An 18,931-nucleotide genomic window follows, 5' to 3' on the forward strand; every position below is an offset into this window, starting at 1 on the left:
CGGGGTTCAGCACTGCAAGTCTTTAGAATCTGCCCTTAGGACATCTTAGCTGTAGGTTCGGTAAAGGAGACCGTCCCTGCCTATCGACAATCATGCATTCAGCGCTCAGTTATCTAGACAAGGCTGCATCAACTAGATTGTTGTGCTATACATAGTCTGGTTCTGAAATGGAGCTTTATGAACTATGTAATTCCCAACGCACAACAATCACTATGCAGGCTTCTGAAAGCAGCAGCATTCTTTAGTGACGAACGTCTCTGATGTGCAACTGTACTTGCACTCCTCTTTAGGCACTACTGTAAGAAACATTGACCTAATAAAAGTAATCAGTTGCATTTTAAACAAATGGTCACCTTTTGTACATGCAAGATTTACCTTACAGCTTGTTTGAAGTTCACTTTAACATTTTAAAGACTTCTGTAATACGCAGACCCTATAAAAACCTAATTGCTGTGATGGAATACCTTCCTGCACTCTTCACATACAGGGACACTTTATCTGCCTTTTTATTGTCTTGCCCCCATCTATTTTAAAACTTTGCAGCATCTCTGTCTAGTGCATAACATTCTCATGAGAAAAGATGGGGGTTTTTTTTAGATGCAAGGCACTTGTGGCTGCACATGGGAGATGTGAAAGAGTCATCAAATACAATGTAAAAAAAAGAATAAACAAAATTACTGATAATGTACTAATGATGACAATGTTTCGAAAGTATTTGCTTCAGGCAGACAGTGACACTGAGCACTGCTGCAGTTACTAGCTCCCATTGATCACAAGAAAAATGCCTGTGCAGATTTTCATTGCAGTTCAGCTTAAGTACTTACATGACACATGAAAACTAATAGATCAGAAGCTCAGAGATCTGTCTTTTCAAGATATCGGTGCATCAGGGCTGTATTTCTGTCTTCAGTAGGGAACAAAATGCCTGGGTGATTTGTCCACTGTTGCACAGAATACTTGTGATGCGCCAGGATTTTGCTTCCAGGTCTCTGAAGTGATTAGTCCAAGAGCTTCATATAGAAGGATTTTATAGCAAAAATCCTGCAGGCTTTAATGCAGTAGTTATTACATGTTTGTGAAAGTAAAACACAGCCCTGAACTGCTGTTACGGCTTCCTTTTTTCTATGAAGTAGTGATTTGGTTGAAATCCACTTTTGACACAGAGATCTGTGCCAAACTCAGCTGCGTGCATCTCATTGTTATCTATTTTATGCAAGCTTTTTAAGGACTAAACCCAAACAAGGAGAAGTTTAAATGGCACTGCATCTTCGAGATGTGTATTTTAAATAGTCCCATATCTTATTTGTAACTTTAACTGTAGTGCAATTTATGCCTATTTTGGTTAGATGATTTTGGTTAGAGAATTGTCCCAATGTCTATAGACTGTAATTGCTTTTTGTTTCTTAGGGAACACCCTTGAGCTTGGTCATGGGAGCTGTAGTAGCTGATGATGGTCCACCTGGTGTTAAAGCCCCTGATGGAGGCTGGGGCTGGGCTGTCCTTTTTGGCTGTTTTATCATCACAGGATTCTCCTATGCCTTTCCTAAGGCAGTTAGTGTCTTCTTCAAAGAACTTATCCGGGAATTCGGCATCGGATATAGTGACACCGCATGGATTTCCTCTATTCTGTTGGCCATGCTTTATGGAACAGGTAGGTAGTTCTCTGGTTTTGAAACAGTATTGCATCATACAATTACGTTTGTAAATCACACAGCCATTTCCAGTATGAATGATGATTGCATATCATTACCCGTGTGCAAGTAAGGCATCCCAAAGAATTACTATTTATCACATAAATTCAAAAGTTATTTAAGCACATCCAGCTTGCACAAAAAATTAGATCTTTGTAACTTAGTAGATACTTAAGACGATTAAAAGGAAAAATGGCATGGCACTCTGAAGACAAAAAGACTAAGTATTTGACTACAGAGGAAAGAACACTCTTCCAGATTGGCCTGACAGGAGGGACAGAGTGTAGGAAGAACCACAGAGTCATTAAGGTTGGAAAAGACTGTTAAGATCATCATCTCCAACCATAAACCTAACACTGTAAAGTCCATGAAGGAAGAAATGCAAACTGAGATAAAATGAATTGGAAAAATTGATTTATCTTCACAACTGTAACTTGCTTTTCTTGCCTAGGTCCACTCTGTAGTGTATGTGTCAACCGCTTTGGCTGTCGCCCTGTCATGCTGGTGGGTGGCCTTTTTGCCTCGCTGGGGATGGTGATAGCCTCCTTCTGCACAAGCATCGTTCAGATCTATCTAACCGCAGGTGTGATCACTGGTAAGTAGTGTGCATGGTTGAAAATGAGTTAGCCGATGTCTTGGCTTTAGGCTGAGGTTTTGTGTCACAGCTATCTAAATTATCAGGATCATCCAAATGGGCTTTTATAAAGATGGCAGACAAATGTGGAATAAATCTGTAATTTTTCTAATCAATATTAATTTTTCTGGTATGTTTAATATCCAGTGCTGTAATCAGTGAAGTGTACAGGATACAGAAGTGTTCACAGAGTACAAGAATATTATGGAAGTGGAATGCTTTCAGAAATATTCTCTTAGAATTCTTTTGTCCATTTGAAATAAAACATTTAAGTCAGGAATCAGAAAAACTGCAATTAGAATTTGTTAAATACTGATATTGTAGGCCAGTGTTATTTTTCATGCACCCTCTGTTACAGGTTTGGGACTGGCACTAAACTTTCAGCCTTCACTCATCATGTTAAACCGTTACTTTGACAAACGCCGTCCTTTAGCCAATGGGCTATCTGCTGCGGGGAGTCCAGTGTTTCTTTGTGCTCTCTCACCATTGGGGCAGATACTACAACATGAGTATGGCTGGAGAGGAGGATTCCTTATACTGGGTGGGATGCTGCTCAACTGCTGTGTATGTGGCGCATTAATGAGACCTTTGGAGCCACCAAAAAAGCCTGAAGCTACCAAAGACCCAGCTGAGAAGAAAGCAAAGAAAAAACTTCTGGATTTCAGTGTTTTTAAAGATGGTGGTTTTGTAATCTACACGCTAGCAGCATCTATCATGGTGCTTGGCCTCTTTGTTCCCCCAGTTTTCGTTGTGAGTTATGCCAAGGACTTAGGATATCAAGACACCAAAGCAGCTTTTCTTCTGACTATTCTGGGATTCATTGATATCTTTGCTCGGCCTATTTGTGGAATGGTAGCTGGTCTTAAATGGGTTAGACCACGCTGTGTCTACCTCTTCAGTTTTGCTATGATCTTCAATGGCTTTACAGATCTCATGGGTTCTATGTCTGTTGACTATGCTGGCCTGGTGGTGTTTTGTATTTTCTTTGGCATTTCTTATGGAATGGTAGGTGCTCTCCAGTTTGAAGTTCTCATGGCTATCGTGGGTACCCAGAAGTTTTCCAGTGCTATTGGCTTAGTGCTCCTGGCAGAAGCTATGGCTGTTCTAATTGGTCCACCATCAGCAGGTAAGTGTTGCATTTAGTTCAGAATTCAAAATAATTTGTGCTGTATCCATTTACATAAATCATATTACAAGGGAGCACAGAAAAAGACAACCTGAGTCGCTCGACAAGTGTGTATTGTGCTAGTGTTGCACATGCTTCAATGACTTTCTGCAGTTACAACCTGAAATAGTCCCAAGACAGGCTGGGATGAAATCTCTTCCTTCTATTTCAGGGTTGGTTGAATTGCCATCTGGAGATGCTGCTCCTTCTCCACTGAAAGTCTACACTGGACTTCTTACTAGTAGATGGCTAATATTGTATGAGTTTTACACACACACTGATTGACTTTTGTGAAGTTCAGACCTCTTTGGAATTGGGATTCAGAATAAGAAACCTGTCAATTTTCTTTGGAAAGTACTAGGATAAATTCCCTATATCCATGGTTGATTTGGAGGAGGAAAGAAAATGTAAGACGGAGGGGAAAAAAAAACACCCCACAACCAAAAACCCACAACCAACCCCTTACATGGAAAACTATAAAATGGGACTATTTTAAGGAAGGTGGACTGCTTCTGTTTCACATACCACAACCCAAGAATAAGGGCACATTTCAAAAGACTCAAATTCATTAATTTAAGCTCAAAATTTCAAATTAATTACTAATCAAAGAAAATAAGTTTTACAGACATGGAACTGAAAAAAAAACCCAAACAAAACCCAAACTCACCCAAACCCCACCAGTTCACTGTCAAAATGTTTACTGTTTATGCCAGATACTAAAAAGTATTGGGTACCTTTATTGTGACAAAACCTTTCACTGAAGAGAACAGTACTATGTACTACATTCTCTCATCTACAGGTTTGGTGATGCACATCCTTTGTATCTTCCCTCCTGTTCTTTCATATCCATCAAATCCTATGAAAGTTTAACTTGCCTAAAGCATCAGAACCAGTCATTTACTCCAGACTGGCTATTAAATAAGATTTATGTTTTAAGCAGACAGTACACTGTGTATGACGGGAAATGAGACTGGGAGCAAAAGGAAGCTGCTGATACGGATCGCAGCCAAGGAAGCACATGTTCTGATCTGGAGTACATGGTACTTCTTATCTCTTACATATGAAGGCCAGGCTCGTTTTATTCCAATTGAACTGCATGACTGTGTGCGCAGGGGATTGTATTTTGGGATGTGACAATATCAGTGAATATTAAACTGAACTGAAATAATTGAGAAACATTTTGTTATAAACTTGTTAAAATGCTACTTCAAAAAACCTGCTTAGATAGCAAGTTTAGATGACTGCTACTGCTGAACCCAGGACATCATGATATTTCTAGACAGTCATTTAAATGTTTAAAAAAGCAGAAAAATATTTGTTGCAAGATAATCACTTTTGTTAATTACCTGGAATGTTGGTTTTTTTTTTTCTTCCCCCAGGAAAACTCCTGGATGCAACAGGGAGGTACATGTTTGTTTTTATTATTGCTGGAATTGAAGTTACCACCTCAGCACTTGTATTGGCCTTGGGAAATTTCTTCTGCATTAAGAAAAAATCAGAAGAACCACACACAAAAGAAGAAGCAGCAGAAAGAGAGGAATTAAACAAATCTGAAGACAAAACTCCTGAAGATGCCAAGGTGGACTCTATTGAAGTGGAACAATTTCTTAAAGATGAGCCTGAAAAAAACGGTGAAGTTGTAACTAACCCAGAAACATGTGTGTGAGCATGACAGGAAACCAACAAAGCTTCTAGAAACAAGATTTTCAACACTATTTATTTTAGAACTAGAACTAGCTTAGGGCTGGGCCATCTGCTTTATTAACTGGAAACCGGTCGGCTCCTCAGGGCTCTCTGGAAGCTGATTAGCTAGATAACCTTTTATTGGAAGATTGGCTTGATCAGTAAAAGGTGGAGCATTGTGGTTCTATTTTTTATGCAAACTAAAAAGCTTTTATAAACACAGGTAGAGTCTTGCTATGCATCACTAGAAACTGCTCACTTGGAAGAGATATAGGAAGAATATCTTTTAAGAAAAGTGGAATTAAATGTACATATTGAGGCAATATTAGTGAATTTGCTGTGTTGTGCAGCTAAATGTAATTTCCCTTCCTGTGTTCTTTGTGAAGGGGAAAAAAACAGAAAATTCTCAGGAACTTACAGGTCTTCGTTAGGTTTTTGAATTTGTTGCGTTTTCAGATTTTTAGATTAATCAGCTCAGCCCTAATTTAATTCTGGTATTATCTATTACTTTATGTAAATGTATTTCTGAGTTTTGCCTATACCTACAATCTTTGTAGTTATCATCTGGAAATACTCTGTGGAGAGGCACATTATAGATACTGTCCTCAGCAGATCACACAAGTGGTATTCTGAAGTAGTACTAAAAGAAAATAAAATGAGCAGAATTGATCATGACAGACCGTAAGCAAACAAAGTTAGCCTAAATTTACATACACTGTTCTCAGTACAGTTTCCCTGCAGCATTGAAAGTATTACAAGTAACATGGAGAAGACAGGTATTGGGTTTAGTAGAATCTTCCCAAAGAGTGTCCATTTTGCATATAAGAGAAACAGTTTCCAGGTAACCTATAAATTAAGAGTGGGTAGACTTGAGGAAGGGACTAGACTGTTCTGAAACATGTTAGCCACCTTTAAAGTGCAATGCTAGCAAAATAGGAAGGCTTTATGTTGGCAGTGGTTTTTTTGGTAGTTGTCTCCAGCCCACTTACCCCACTTCCCTATCCGTTTGCTTAATCTATGGAACTTGAAGATGCCGTTCTTGCTGGTTAAGGAAACTTCATAGAACGGTCGATCATATGACATGGCATAAAGACTAATCAAGAACAGGTCAGCTCTGCTACTCATTGCACAAACACAGTGGGAGTCTCTGGCCAGTCTTTAAACCTTCTCTGACATTGGTACGGGGGAAAAAGAAACAGCTCAGACAACGTAGTGACAGCACATTTGAAGGAATGCAGAAGGGGAAGATTCATTGTGACGACACTGAATTCTAAAGGAAGGTAAAAGGAAGGCATCCTACATGCCTGCCCCCCCACCCCCTTCAAGAAATGTAATCTTTTATATAAAACCATGCTACTGCAACCCACCTTTCAGATGTTTATGAAAAGCTCTCTAGGTTTTGTGACTGCAATAACAATCTTCAAAACAGACTAACTGTAACAGAGTCAGTTTTCTTGTTGGTAGCAAAGGAATATTGGCTTTCACGTGCCAAAATTGTTCAACTCAGTAACTGAAAACCAGAAGCCCCTAATCCCTTAAAACCCCGTCTACCTTTAAAAAGAACATTATTAATTGTTTCATACTTGACCGTTTTAACAGAAACATACAGTAAATCCAACAAAGTGCCAAACCCATGAAGCATTCCCTAACAGAACTATCTCAGATACCAGCTTCCCTTCTGAAAGCTGCTTTAAAATGGTTTTGCATTGTTAGGATAACGTTGCAGGGAAATTGAAAAGTTAGGATTATGATGTTGTGGGGTTTTTTTGAGTGATTTTGAAAAGAAATGGCTGCTGCACTGAATAAACTGTTTATTTTTATATCACATATAGTGCATTACTTTAAAACCCTTTATTAATTTAGTGTCAGGAACTACTCTGCCATGTCCTACTTATAAACACTTAGTTGCTGAACTTAGTTCTACTTTGCTATAGACTAAATCAGTACTTGGAACACAACACTGCTAGCTCCAGAGGGCAACCATATGAAATGGCAAGAGGAAAATGGAATCCACTCATCAGTTTATGATATCCCTGGAGGCTGCTTCCAGTGATAATGTGAAGGCCCGATTCTGTTTCAAAAAGCGAAAACTAGAAACCTTCACAAAAGTGAACTTAGATTTTCAAATAGCCATTTTTGTCTTACTGTGGGTTATAGTCACTGGGTTTCTTTGCTAGATAATGCTGTACTGTTATCAGAGAACTAAATGGTTGTCCTTTTGATGTTGGCTTTTAGCACAATTTTAAGTTTCTGTACAGTCTGCAAATTGGCTAGATTGTATTATCTCAAAAAGCTGTGCTTAACATACTGACTTTCCAGACTATGTTTCATTTTCCATACATAATAGCTTTATGGTGAAGCTGGAAACAAGAACTGTTACATTACAGTTTTATGTGGTTGAGGCAGAAAAGGAAGTTACTGAGACAAGGGAAACACATTTCAACAAGACGCCATAAATAATTTCTGAAGTAAATCTAGTGTTCACAGAAAGCACCTCACTGGCCTCTGCAACTTCTTTTCATTGACTCAAATATGAACTACTCCCGAGTAGCACTGCCAGTGCTCTTGTGCTGTTCACAGCACAGACCTACCAGTGGATTGCAGTATTTGTGGGAGCAAGAGATGCTTACCTCATGAAAGACATCAAATCACAAGACTCTTTCATCAACTGTAGAGAAATAAGGGTTGGAATTTAATCTGCTAGGCAGTTTCAGAGAGGCTACAAAATCTTTTACTGTTTTCAGTATTTACAAGAAGCATCAACAGAAAGATAAGAAAATCCTAACGCAGATCTCTTAGTACTTCCGAGTTCTGAAGCCAGTTAAGCTCTCTGCTTCCATTCTGTGCCATCCATGGGTGACAGCCAGGTGTGTGCTAGCCCTCCAGTCCACTTTGTGTTCAGCTGCCTTTATTTCCTTGGGAAGATTTTGATTAAACTGACGGGAAGGAAAACTTCATGCCAGATCACTAGCCTGGATAACTGTGGGCCAGTATGCCTGGCTGTGCTGAGGTATGTACCCTACTGCTCCTATGGACATGGCCACATCGGGTTCCCGTATTACAGACCTCACTCCTTTGTACCAAAAAAAAAAAGAGGCAAGCAGCGAGTCCTCAGGTTCCCAGTGCTGTCTTGGAACACCAGCTAGGACCTGTCACATAGAGGACAGGACTGTGCTCCAACCCTTTCTCTTGGCAAGACTAGCCTGGCTCCTTAATAATTTAACTGCTTATTGTAAACTCACAGGGAATTGCTTTTAAACCCCTCCAGGTATTTTGGTACAGTGTTTCTTTAATCTCAACACCACTAAGATCCCCTTAAAAGCAGCCTGATAGATGTGCTATTCCATGTATTTTGAGGATGTGCATGATCTGAGTCATAAAGCATTGCTAACGAGACACTAACTGCCTGAGGACACAAGCAGAACGGTTCCATGCAATACCTGCCTGGATGAACCTTTGTTCAACCTTCACATGGTTAAAATTTTGTGATTTAAAAACAAACCCAACCAACCAATCAAAAAAAACACCAAAAAAAAAAAAAACCCCACCAAAAAAACCCCTAACCAGCAAAACAACAGGAAAGGAGAGGGAAGGCAGGTAATTATATAACTGAACTGCCAAGCATCCCAAAGACACAGCTGTAACTTGCTCTTGAATGATACACTACTGGAACAAATCTAAGTCTTGAGGGAAGCATTTGAAAAATACAAGTGCAAAAATTCCAAGTATAATACAATAAAACAGTTGAAAGAATTTTCAGATTATTTCTCTGAAAGTAAAGAGCAGCTTTTTAGTCTAAAGGCTGATTTTAAAAGCTTTTTAGGTCTTCACACACATTCTATAAATTGTGTACTATAAGATTTATGGTTAAAAAATTGTATGTTTGGTCTCATGATAGATCTTAGGCCCTTAGTTTCCTAGTGCAAGGAGAGGGTGTGTATACAACTGCCTGTAACACACAGAGACTATATAAAGAGATGTATATGTATATGCACATATATATATACACATATGTATCTATATATATCAAACATGCAAAATACCCAGTAGAGTAGAACAGAGATAGTTTGCCCATTTACTGGAGAATGAGCAATGCAAAATTAAAATTTCTTCCTCCTCCTATACAAAAATAAGTTTGCTTTTTTAAAATTACTAAATAAAACGTCCTGTAGCTATTTGGAACCTGGAAGGTCTCAGCAGAACTAAAAATGATTGAGCTCTCTTTAAAATCACACTCTAGATTTTGTTTTTCTCCAGTCCTTTAATACATTACAGCGAGTCTTCAGCAGTTACCTGCTGCTAAAGCAGCCAGTTCCCTCAAGCTGAGACTTGAGACGGTATGAAGGTATAGTATGAAGGACTAGACAGATCTCATGCTTGCTAATATTAAATCCCATCCAAACAAACGTGTGTTAGACAACGTAAAATCATTCTCTAAAAATAAATGAAAACATTCCCCTAACCAAGCAATTAAATTCCAAAATGAAAATACAAAATATACTCATGTAGGCACCTCTGTTATGTCCCAAAGAAAAGCTTTGGTTCTGTTGGCAATCATAAACATAAGGCTTTCAGGAGAATGCAAACTCTTAAAAGTTACAACAGTAAGTACTGACTTGTGCACGTGTGTCTGTGTCTCTCTACCACAGCTGTCTTTAGGATTAAGGGAGTATAATTCAATTTTGTGCAAGTGAGATGACTTTTTGTTTCTTGTTAATGCACTTCTGTGTGATGTGTACATTTATACTTTTTTTTTTTAATGCTTTTCTAGTAAACTATTGCAAATATAGTGAATAAATATTTTTTTTGTTGTCACAAACTGTGGGTGTGAGAAAATAAGCTCAGAAAAAGTAACACCCAGATTTGGAAATTCGGCTTCCTCTGTACATGCCCAAAGAGGTATACAGAGCTTATAGAGAAGAAAGTAAGTGGAGACAGTGAGCTGAAAGGCAGCCAGAATTTCATGTGAGCAAGGGGACTGCTTCTGCCATGACTCAGTTTGGCCAATTCCACAATGGAAATGAACTCCTCCTGTATTTACAGGACTGAAGACTGTTTTAAAGGATCAACAAATTTTAAAATAACAGCTATTAATTTTGTGGTGATCTATGTAGAAATTATTGTTCTTGTCCTCTGAAAAGTGCTCCAGGTTTTGTTTTGCAGGTAAAGTGTTATGAACCGCTATGACTTATAAATCCCTGAATATTTTGAGTATTGACCTGCCAGCAAGCTGTCTTTATCAAGTGATGCTCTTTAGAACTTGAAAGCTCCTAGGAAAGAATACTTTAAGAATACATTTATGGTGGTGTATTTTGGGTCCTATGGTACCCTAGCTAAGACTGAGCTACACCCAAGTGAATCAAAATTACAATCTTTTCAATAGAACAGGAGCTACATTTTGCTGTCTAGAAGCTATCTAGAAGGCTCACACCTATTTGTGACTAATTCTAAGTAGCTCTGCTGAGAAATTCTGAAGAAATCTCTCTAAGCTTGCTTCAAAAGTTTCTCTGTGCATTTACATGGGAAAAATCGTAGGTCTATTCACATAAAATCCCACATTTGAATAAACATGATTACCTTTGTTATGCAAATTGGTAAAACTCAAGGTGTAATCAAATGCTTTGCTATCCCACTGGCCAGATCAAACCACATGCTGCTACAGGAATGACTGTTATGGGTGGACTGAAATGACAATTTCTTAGCATGCAGTTAACATCCTTGTGACAGTAAAAACCAAGGAGTTTATCTTTGCCTCTGGTACTGTTTGAGTCTGAAAAAAAGGAGTCAGGCCATTTGCTGTGGAGGAAAATGAGCATGACTCAAGTTGCACAGGTCTTGTTCCCTGCTACTGGACTTGTTAAAGGTGACCCACCAATATTTGAGAAGCAAACAATTCTAACAATAGCAGAGGCACTGCATATAGGAAGCAACAGCTTCTGAATATATTATTTCACCAGCCTTCTCAATGCTCCTGCAATAGAGCTCATCTTTGTGCCAGCAGGAAAAAGGGAGTATCTACTGTAAAAGTCAGGGATCTTAAAAGTATCTTGCTAGAGACAGTCTGTGAGATCAGCTGTCCTGCATTTGACCAAGAAAGTATGGAAAGTTAAAGGCAGAGAGTAAAAAGCTACTTACCTCTAGTTATATGCTCTTTGTTCCTTGACTGATCTCAATACCTGCCCCAACATCTCTGCAACATTTCAGCTTCCAATTTTTCGCACTATCCCTAGATGAATGCTTTGGAGCGGTGAGAAATTAGGGTAGCTCTTGCTCTTCTGACTCTTAATCTACTACTGCTTCAGCAATTTAAGGCCTTTCACTGGGAAACTGAATCCAATGAAGAAGCATATCTAGATTTTAGCATTTAAAATTCTTAAATAGCAAAAGACTTTTCAGTCTTGCTGGAAAATGTGGTATAAGAGCCAGGGGCTGACAATGTCAGGTAACGGCAGCGAGAGCAGAGGAGCACTTGCTGTTTGGGGTCTTTTAAGAAAAAATCTGCGCATGGCCTTGAAATACTGTGAATCACTGGTTTATCCTTTCTTTAAGGATTATGGGAAATGCCAGCAGCTCTGCATTGCCTTTGTGCCTGTAAGGCTTGTAGCTCTGAAACAACTGTAATTAAACCAAATGTTTTGTCTGGTTGTGATCAGGACTAGACATTTTCTTCCTAGTGCATAATGTACCAAATTAATTGCTGTTTTGTTCCATATCTCACCCCATCTCAAGTGTCCTGGATTGGTCACAGCAAAGACACACTAAACTAGGGCTTAATGCTTTATAATGATATAGTTTTTCCTCTTCCCGCTCTCCTTGGTCCATTATGCTTATATTTTTCAGACATAGATCTTATACATGCACCTTAAGTTAAGAATTTTCCCAAAATGAAGTTAATAAAGAATGCTCTTAAATGATCATTTTTGTAGACTGCATATTTTTTAGATTCTGTATATACAGATCTCATCTAATTTTCTGTTGTCCCTCTGCTTGCAGCATGCAATGGTTTCATTGAAAGAACCAATTTTAAGATAAAGCGGGAAAAAAAAAACCCAACAATGTCTGAGAAAAAAATGATAAAGTGTTACTCCTGTGCAAATATGTCCTGCTAAAAGTAAGTACGATTTTGCTGTGAAACAGATTCTAATTGAAGATCAGGCCTCTGAGCACTCTGCTGGTACAAAACTACTGAACAATGCAAACAGTCCATACAATTCAGGTTCATACAATCACTTAAATGCAGACATAAACATGTAATGCTAGTAACTGTCACCTGAATGAACCAGAGGGAAGTGTACTGTTAACAGCAAAACCTTTTTTATTATTAACTTTTCTCACCTAGTGAATATTAGAAGCTCCTGTAAGTATGTGGTGGATTACATTTCCTCCCGATTGGATTAAATCTAGATTTCTGACCAGATGGCTCAGCACTATTAAAAAACCCTTAAACAGCAGTGGTGTTTGTTTTCACTTAGTGTTTTACACACGTGAAATGCTGCATTTGTAAAGCAAAAGGTAAAGAACAAAATAATTACCTTCTATTTCATTCTTTTACAAAGAAAAAAAATATTCTTGAAATGAACATGTATGCTCTAGCCGATGATCTACTGAAATCCACAAATTCATTGCAAAGATTCTTGTTGGGAAATTCAGTTTCTTAAAGTGTTGCCTTTGACAGATTTTATGGAGGATCTGCCACTCAAGAGGTCTGGAACATGGGGAAAAGATGACAACAAATAGTTGTGCCTGTGCTGTTTTTCCCCACTGGAGAAGGAAGAATGAGATGCCTCCGAGTTATACATGCATTCCTCCAAGGGAAATTCTGAGTCTTTTCATTAAGTTACATGGCATATATAGACTCCTTAAATGCTTTTACTTAGTATCTCTCCCATTGTAGGATTTATTTTCAATTGTTTTCAAGGTACTTGTAACACAGAGTTCAGGGACTCTGTAACCATTGAGTATATAAAACAGCATCACAGGAAGAATGTTCCACATAAAAGCACACAGCCTAAATTTTTCTAAATGAAAACTGCGAGAATAAATTAAATATCCTTCCAACTTCTAAAGGCATGCTAATCAAACACAGAGAATTCCTGAAGGCACATTTGCCCTCAAATTATGAATGGACTTCTGAGAATTACATGGCAAAAGCTCGGACTTCTATTATAAGAGGGCACTGTGGGTAGAGCTCACTATTTTTTTTGGTTTTATCCTAGCTCCCATAATTGATCAAGTCTTAATAGCAATTCTCTTTCCGTATGTCCTGGGCTTAAACCACACCACCATACTTCCTATCAATACAGTATATTACTTTGTAAGAGAAGTGTTTGTGAAAAAGACTTCTGGAAAGGAAGCAATATCCAAACAAAAGCATTTACCTTCAAAGAGACAAAAGACGTCCTTTCTGTGAGCAAAGTAATGAATGCCTTCTCTTTCTTCCTGTATACCCTAACTGCTGTTTTCTGACCATGACTACCAAAATCCTTCGGTGAAAGGTTTAGTACCACAACTATGTCTTCTGTAGCTACAGAAACCCCTTAAAAAAAAAAAAAAAAAAAAAAAAAAAAAAGAAAGAAAGAAAGAAGTCACACCAAGCAAAGAGTAAGGATTCATTGTAAGTAAGTTACACGCGGGAAGAACAGAAGTTGTTATGAATGTATTTACACAATTGTCAAAGTACACAAATACAGTAGTAGTACAAATGAAGTGCTCTGAGATACTGGTTTACAATACAGAGGTTTATATAGACAGTCTATTTTCTGCATGATGAAATTTAAGTATTATGAAGGACAAAAACTGCCCACAAGTGAATACAGTTCTAGAAGTCTGCAGTCAACTTTTAAGTATAGTACAGCAACCTAATTTTCCAGATACAGAGAGAAGAGGCTGCCTTTGTAAGTTCCTCTAACAGTACGTTATTAACCACAGATATTTACAAAGAAAGCACAGTGAAGTGGAAAACTGTCCAACTGGTAGTGCACATGCCTAAAATATTGAAGTTTATAATAACTGAGGAAATAATCACCTTACGCAAACTTATCCATGGATCAAACTCTTAAGCTTTTCCATTATACTCTCCCCAAACACAGGTTTCCCGAGTCACACCCAGAATACACACAAGTGAGTAGCTGATGTTACTAATACTTAATATGTGGACTTTTGAGAGGGGCTGAAAAGAATCTGTAAACACCAAAACAATAAAAATCACTCATCATGAAACTCTGAAGACCAACAGGCCTTACAAAAAAAAAAAAAGGTTTGGTTGGTTGGTTGTTTTTGTGGGTTTGTTCCCCCCCTTCCCTCCCCCCCTTCAAAATACCCAGCTGTTCAAACAAAATCTCCATATATACTTTAATTTCCAACCTGGAACTTCTAATTACTTCACTCATAGTTATATAAACAGTACTTCTGATACTGTTCCAAGTACTCTGAGGACAGAACACCTACTTTTACGAGACTGTTTAGGGTGTATTTTATGAGACCATTTACAGTAATGAACAATAAGAATAATCTCCCACTTTCCATAAGCAACAGGTGCTAACAACACCTACAACAGTTTTTTGGATTACCTAAGCATCTTGAATCATTCATTCCTAGCTAATGATTCTGGGTATATTCAGGTCGAATACAGTGAAGAATTAAATATGGCATGCATCTGAATTGTAAAAATTCTCAGGATTTCACAGCAAGAATGGGTTGCTTTCTTTGTTTGCTTTTTAAAAAATAATTTATTTTTTGAGTCTTGGCATGAAACAGAAGGCCTGAAACTATCCATTTTTAAACATGTAGATGAAGAATGAAACGCGCAAATTCACTGAAGACTCAGTAGCAACATTTATTTTCGACTTGCAATACCCTCCAAGCTAACCAGCCTCAGTGCAGGAAGCAAAATTTTACCAGTAAAAACCAAGCCTGAAACTATCCGTTTACCCAAAATAAGCAGAGACACTGGACAAGCTTTCAAATTCTAAATCCCTCAAATGCCAGAGTTTTTTACTTGGTATTTCATATACTGTACCCCCGAAAAAAATAAAAAACCCATTATTACCATTTCTACTATACTTCGACTCCCCTGCAGGGTATTTAGTTCTCCTTTTCTATGAAAAGGAATGAATACTTAAAAATTTCTTTGTGCAACACGGAAGTTAAATGTTAAGTGTGAATGAAGACAGCAAACAGCAAAGTAAAATTCTAACAGTTTTTAAATGCTCATGAGAAAACCATCTCCCTCAGAATGGGACCACAGAAACAAGCAAATAGTTTAAATAAAGTCACACAGTTCTGATTCATTTACATGACTAATTCTTTTTTAAACAAGAAATTTCAAGTCATCATCTTTAATTTAGGTTTGTTTATATTCTACATTTTTAAATCAGACAAAAGCAAGGAGTTCTTTACAGAGAATTAAGCCAATAATTTTAGCAAAATTATACAAAAAACTTTTTTAAACCAAGTAAAAGATCTATAGTTACAGTAGAATAATAAAAAGTGGGTAAAGTCTGCCGCCTGTGGAGGGAAAACTGAAATGGTCATCCGATAACAGGCGGTCAACTTTGTAAACCATCTTTCTTTTCCAGCCCTGTTACCGCAGGGTTCTCTTAAGGTCACTGGGTTTCTGGCAAAAACGTCCTGCAATGGCAGCTGCTGGAGTCTGTCCATGTTTCTCCAAGTGCCTTTAAAGTCACATGGAGAATTCCAATTACAATGTTTCCACTCTAGTTTAGGGTATTTCTGCTAGTAAAGCCATTGGTAACATAGGAGATCAGCCATGCATTGTCTGCCCTCCATGGCAAAATAATTTTCATCGGTGCACAGCAGACTGGAGAACACTGGTAGTTACCCGAGCAGGAATCTACCAAAGCCAAAAAACAAGACAATATCAGCACATATCCTCCCAGTTAACATACAAGTGGCTCTCAATGTACTTTTAAATAATTCATTGCCAAAAGTAAGCATATCAATTTAAAATCCAAGGAGCTACACAATGTTTGACACCCACTGTAGCTACATGAAGCTCCCTGCACTTTCATCCTTTATTAGAAGTTAACATGGAAAATTCATCTTTCCAGACTGAGGGTATGTTTTGAAGAAAAGTAAACAGAGCATAAACATGCACAGAAGAAAGAAGAAACCAGATGAAAACACTACCAATGTGTACAACAGACTCAGTGAATAATATAAAGAGGAAAAAGTTCCAGTAAAACAAAAAACCAAACCAAAACAAACAAAAAAACTCGCCAAAACAAGCCCCAAAACAAAATAAAACAAAAACCCACAAAACCCAAACCACACACAAAAACCAACTTAAATGATTTTCAATGGCTTTTCTTTTTACATGGGACATTGTGTTAAAAGACATTTCATTAATTTCCATAGCTTGACCTATTTCAGTAACAGTGTAACATTATTTCAAAGATACTTTCACTGTGAAAGTGAAAACCAACCACACATTGCTGCAATTTAAGAAGCAAGAAACATCTGAGTAGGCAAACCAGTATTCAGCATTAATTTCAGTTACTAACAGCTGCAAATAGTAAGACATACAGTAGAGGCCAACCAGTGCAGACACAACCCTGAGCAGACCGGAATCTGCACGTCTCCCACACACAAGCTTTCCAATGCAAAGTTTTAGGTTTGCCTTTTCTTATATTTTTTTTTTTCCTTTTTCTTTTTTGACTAAGGTCTGATAATTCAACTTTAAATTGTGAAGCTGCCATTTACAGTTGGATCTTTTTAAAGTTATGATCTGTTTACAAAGCAGCTTGTGCACAGTCAGCCAAGCACACAAAGCAGGAGGAAAAAACTGAAAAGGAAGAGCAGGATTCTTCACCAACTAGAGATAGGGGATTAGTGCAAGCTTAGGCTTTACAGAGAAAGTGAGGCAGCAGACAGTTATAAAACAGATTTTATTAAGAACAGAAAAATCTCATAGCCTTTTAATAAGAAGCAAAGCAACAAAGCTCCTGAAATATTTAAGAAAGCATCCTTCAGCCATTAAGGTTCAGATTCCAACTGAAACTTGTTATTTCCCTGATGAAACCTGTTATTGCCAAAAGCAGAACAGACTAAAAAGCCAAAAGCTGCACACAGAAAGGCAGAAACTTCTACTGCACTAACAAGTGGAAAGGAGTTTTAAATATCCAAATCCAAGTCTGTCTACCTTTGAGATGTTCATGTTCAAACTATTCTCATTAGTATGTGAACATTTTAAAAATATAGATCTGAGTATTTTTTAAATGACAGCTCATAAGGAACAGAGAAGAATATAAAACAATGAAAAGTGGACACGTCTGTAGTGGAACATTCCATTCATGACAAGACAGAGCCTCATTTGAGTAATACCGTTAATTAAGTCTTCATATAAGTGTTTTGGTTTTATTGTTCTGAAGCAGATCTGCTTTTGAATGGACGACACACTGCTGCATGAACATCCCTGGAAAGACATGTAATTCTCAAACAGTGAAACTTTAGACCTGGTTATTTTATTTTATTGTTGATGCTTGAACAATTTTAGGGACTTTTTAAGTCACTATTTTTGTCAGTTCTGCTAAAAAGTCCAAGTGGAACAGCAGCAATAAGTCAACTTTTGGAGAGACGTTTACTTCTAAGTTAGAGAAAAACCAATGCTCCATCAAGCATCTGACCGGAAGGCACAGGTGCAACTATGAGAAAAATGTGTGGAGAAGAAGCAAAATTGGATGCTTCCAACATTTTTTTTTCTCCCCCACCCCATCCAAAATTCTGGTGTCTAATGAGAAGCACTCACCCAGTGCTGCCTTCCAACGAAAGGAGACGAGCAGCTACTTGCCATGGTGTTCGAAAGGAATGCTATTCTGAGGTAGGGGAAAAGACAGCAATTTGTAACAGTTCCACTGCCCCAATATATAAAGATGTCTAACAAATATCCAACCTAAACTTGCAGTAGCAAACGTAATGTTTTTAGAAGCTCTGATTTCAGACTTCTGTAAGTAATTTCTATCATATTAAGAGATATGCAAAAGGAACAAATCATTATTCCTCAAAGAAAGCTGACAGGGTAAGAAGAACAATGCAGAGTATGATGCCTATTAAGATGGATATATGGACAAAGATTTGCTCATGAGGAGATGGAAAATGCAGAGGCCTTGGAAGCGTGTTGCTTTTTCCCCAGGGAAGCAGCACAACACTTAAGTTGTTCAATGCCAGTGTTGGTAACAAGTCTTCTAAAAACATCTCCTGTCAAGGAGACTTGACCAAGTACTTCGTGCAGCATTCCCATCTTTTCTTCTAACTACGGAAAGAATACCTCTATTACCAGTAGGAACTATGCACAGCTTTGGTCACTGCTTTTGAGATGCAGTCTATGCAATGTGGACCAACAGAATTGATACAAAGCAGTATTTACTGGAATACTCATGACCGCCTTTACTACATTTCTTAACGCTTAAAGACTGACTACATAAATGAGACTCAGTGAACAATCCACTCATAGAGCTTAAGAGCAGAAGGATCTTTTAACAGTGGGTACGATTTTCTGTCCAGCACAGATCACAACTCTTCACTGCACAGAAACTTGTAACTTGGGCTTGCTTTAGACCTGAATATGCCACCTAGAAACGAATCCAGTTTTAATGCAAAGGCAAAGATGATCTTCTTTCAGAAGCTGTTTCTGTGGCAACTGTCTTCAATTAGACCCGATTCACCTTTCTTTAAATGAGTGGTTTTAATTTAAGCAACAGGTTCTTCACATGTTTTCTGCATAAATGTCAGCTCCTGCTG

At 37.9% G+C, this 18,931-nt stretch overlaps 2 protein-coding genes across 3 annotated transcripts in view; one reads left to right on the forward strand and one right to left on the reverse strand.

Moving 5' to 3' along the window:
• The first annotated feature begins 1,408 nt into the window (after positions 1-1,408).
• On the forward strand, positions 1,409-5,837 carry SLC16A3 (solute carrier family 16 (monocarboxylate transporter), member 3). The gene is made up of 4 exons (XM_010011231.1): positions 1,409-1,651; positions 2,143-2,286; positions 2,684-3,451; positions 4,870-5,837. Exons 1-4 carry the CDS (start codon positions 1,429-1,431, stop codon positions 5,154-5,156), a joined length of 1,422 nt encoding a protein of 473 aa, XP_010009533.1. The 5' UTR covers positions 1,409-1,428; the 3' UTR covers positions 5,157-5,837.
• A 9,314-nt stretch (positions 5,838-15,151) lies between these two features.
• CSNK1D (casein kinase 1, delta) overlaps positions 15,152-18,931 on the reverse strand; it is a 19,813-nt gene continuing 16,033 nt past the window's right edge. The window contains exons 9-10 of one of the 2 annotated variants that reach the window (XM_010011232.1): positions 17,940-18,006; positions 15,152-16,025 (exon numbers count right to left, since the gene is read on the reverse strand). In XM_010011232.1, the coding sequence (XP_010009534.1) occupies positions 17,974-18,006 (33 nt within the window). In that variant the 3' untranslated portion in view covers positions 15,152-16,025; positions 17,940-17,973. The remainder of the gene's footprint in view (positions 16,026-17,939; positions 18,007-18,931) is intronic. The other variant, XM_010011233.1, reaches the window with a different exon arrangement.

The sequence above is a fragment of the Nestor notabilis genome, unplaced genomic scaffold (assembly GCF_000696875.1).
Source record: "Nestor notabilis isolate BGI_N333 unplaced genomic scaffold, ASM69687v1 scaffold16663, whole genome shotgun sequence".
Lineage (NCBI taxonomy): Eukaryota > Metazoa > Chordata > Aves > Psittaciformes > Psittacidae > Nestor > Nestor notabilis.

Coding starts and splice junctions, on each gene's coding strand:
- SLC16A3 (XM_010011231.1), top strand. CDS start 1,429: ATGGGAGCTGTAGTAGCTGATGATGGTCCACCTGGTGTTAAAGCCCCT. Junction 1,652..2,142: donor GGCCATGCTTTATGGAACAG/GTAGGTAGTTCT, acceptor TTTCTTGCCTAG/GTCCACTCTGTAGTGTATGT. Junction 3,452..4,869: donor AATTGGTCCACCATCAGCAG/GTAAGTGTTGCA, acceptor TTCTTCCCCCAG/GAAAACTCCTGGATGCAACA.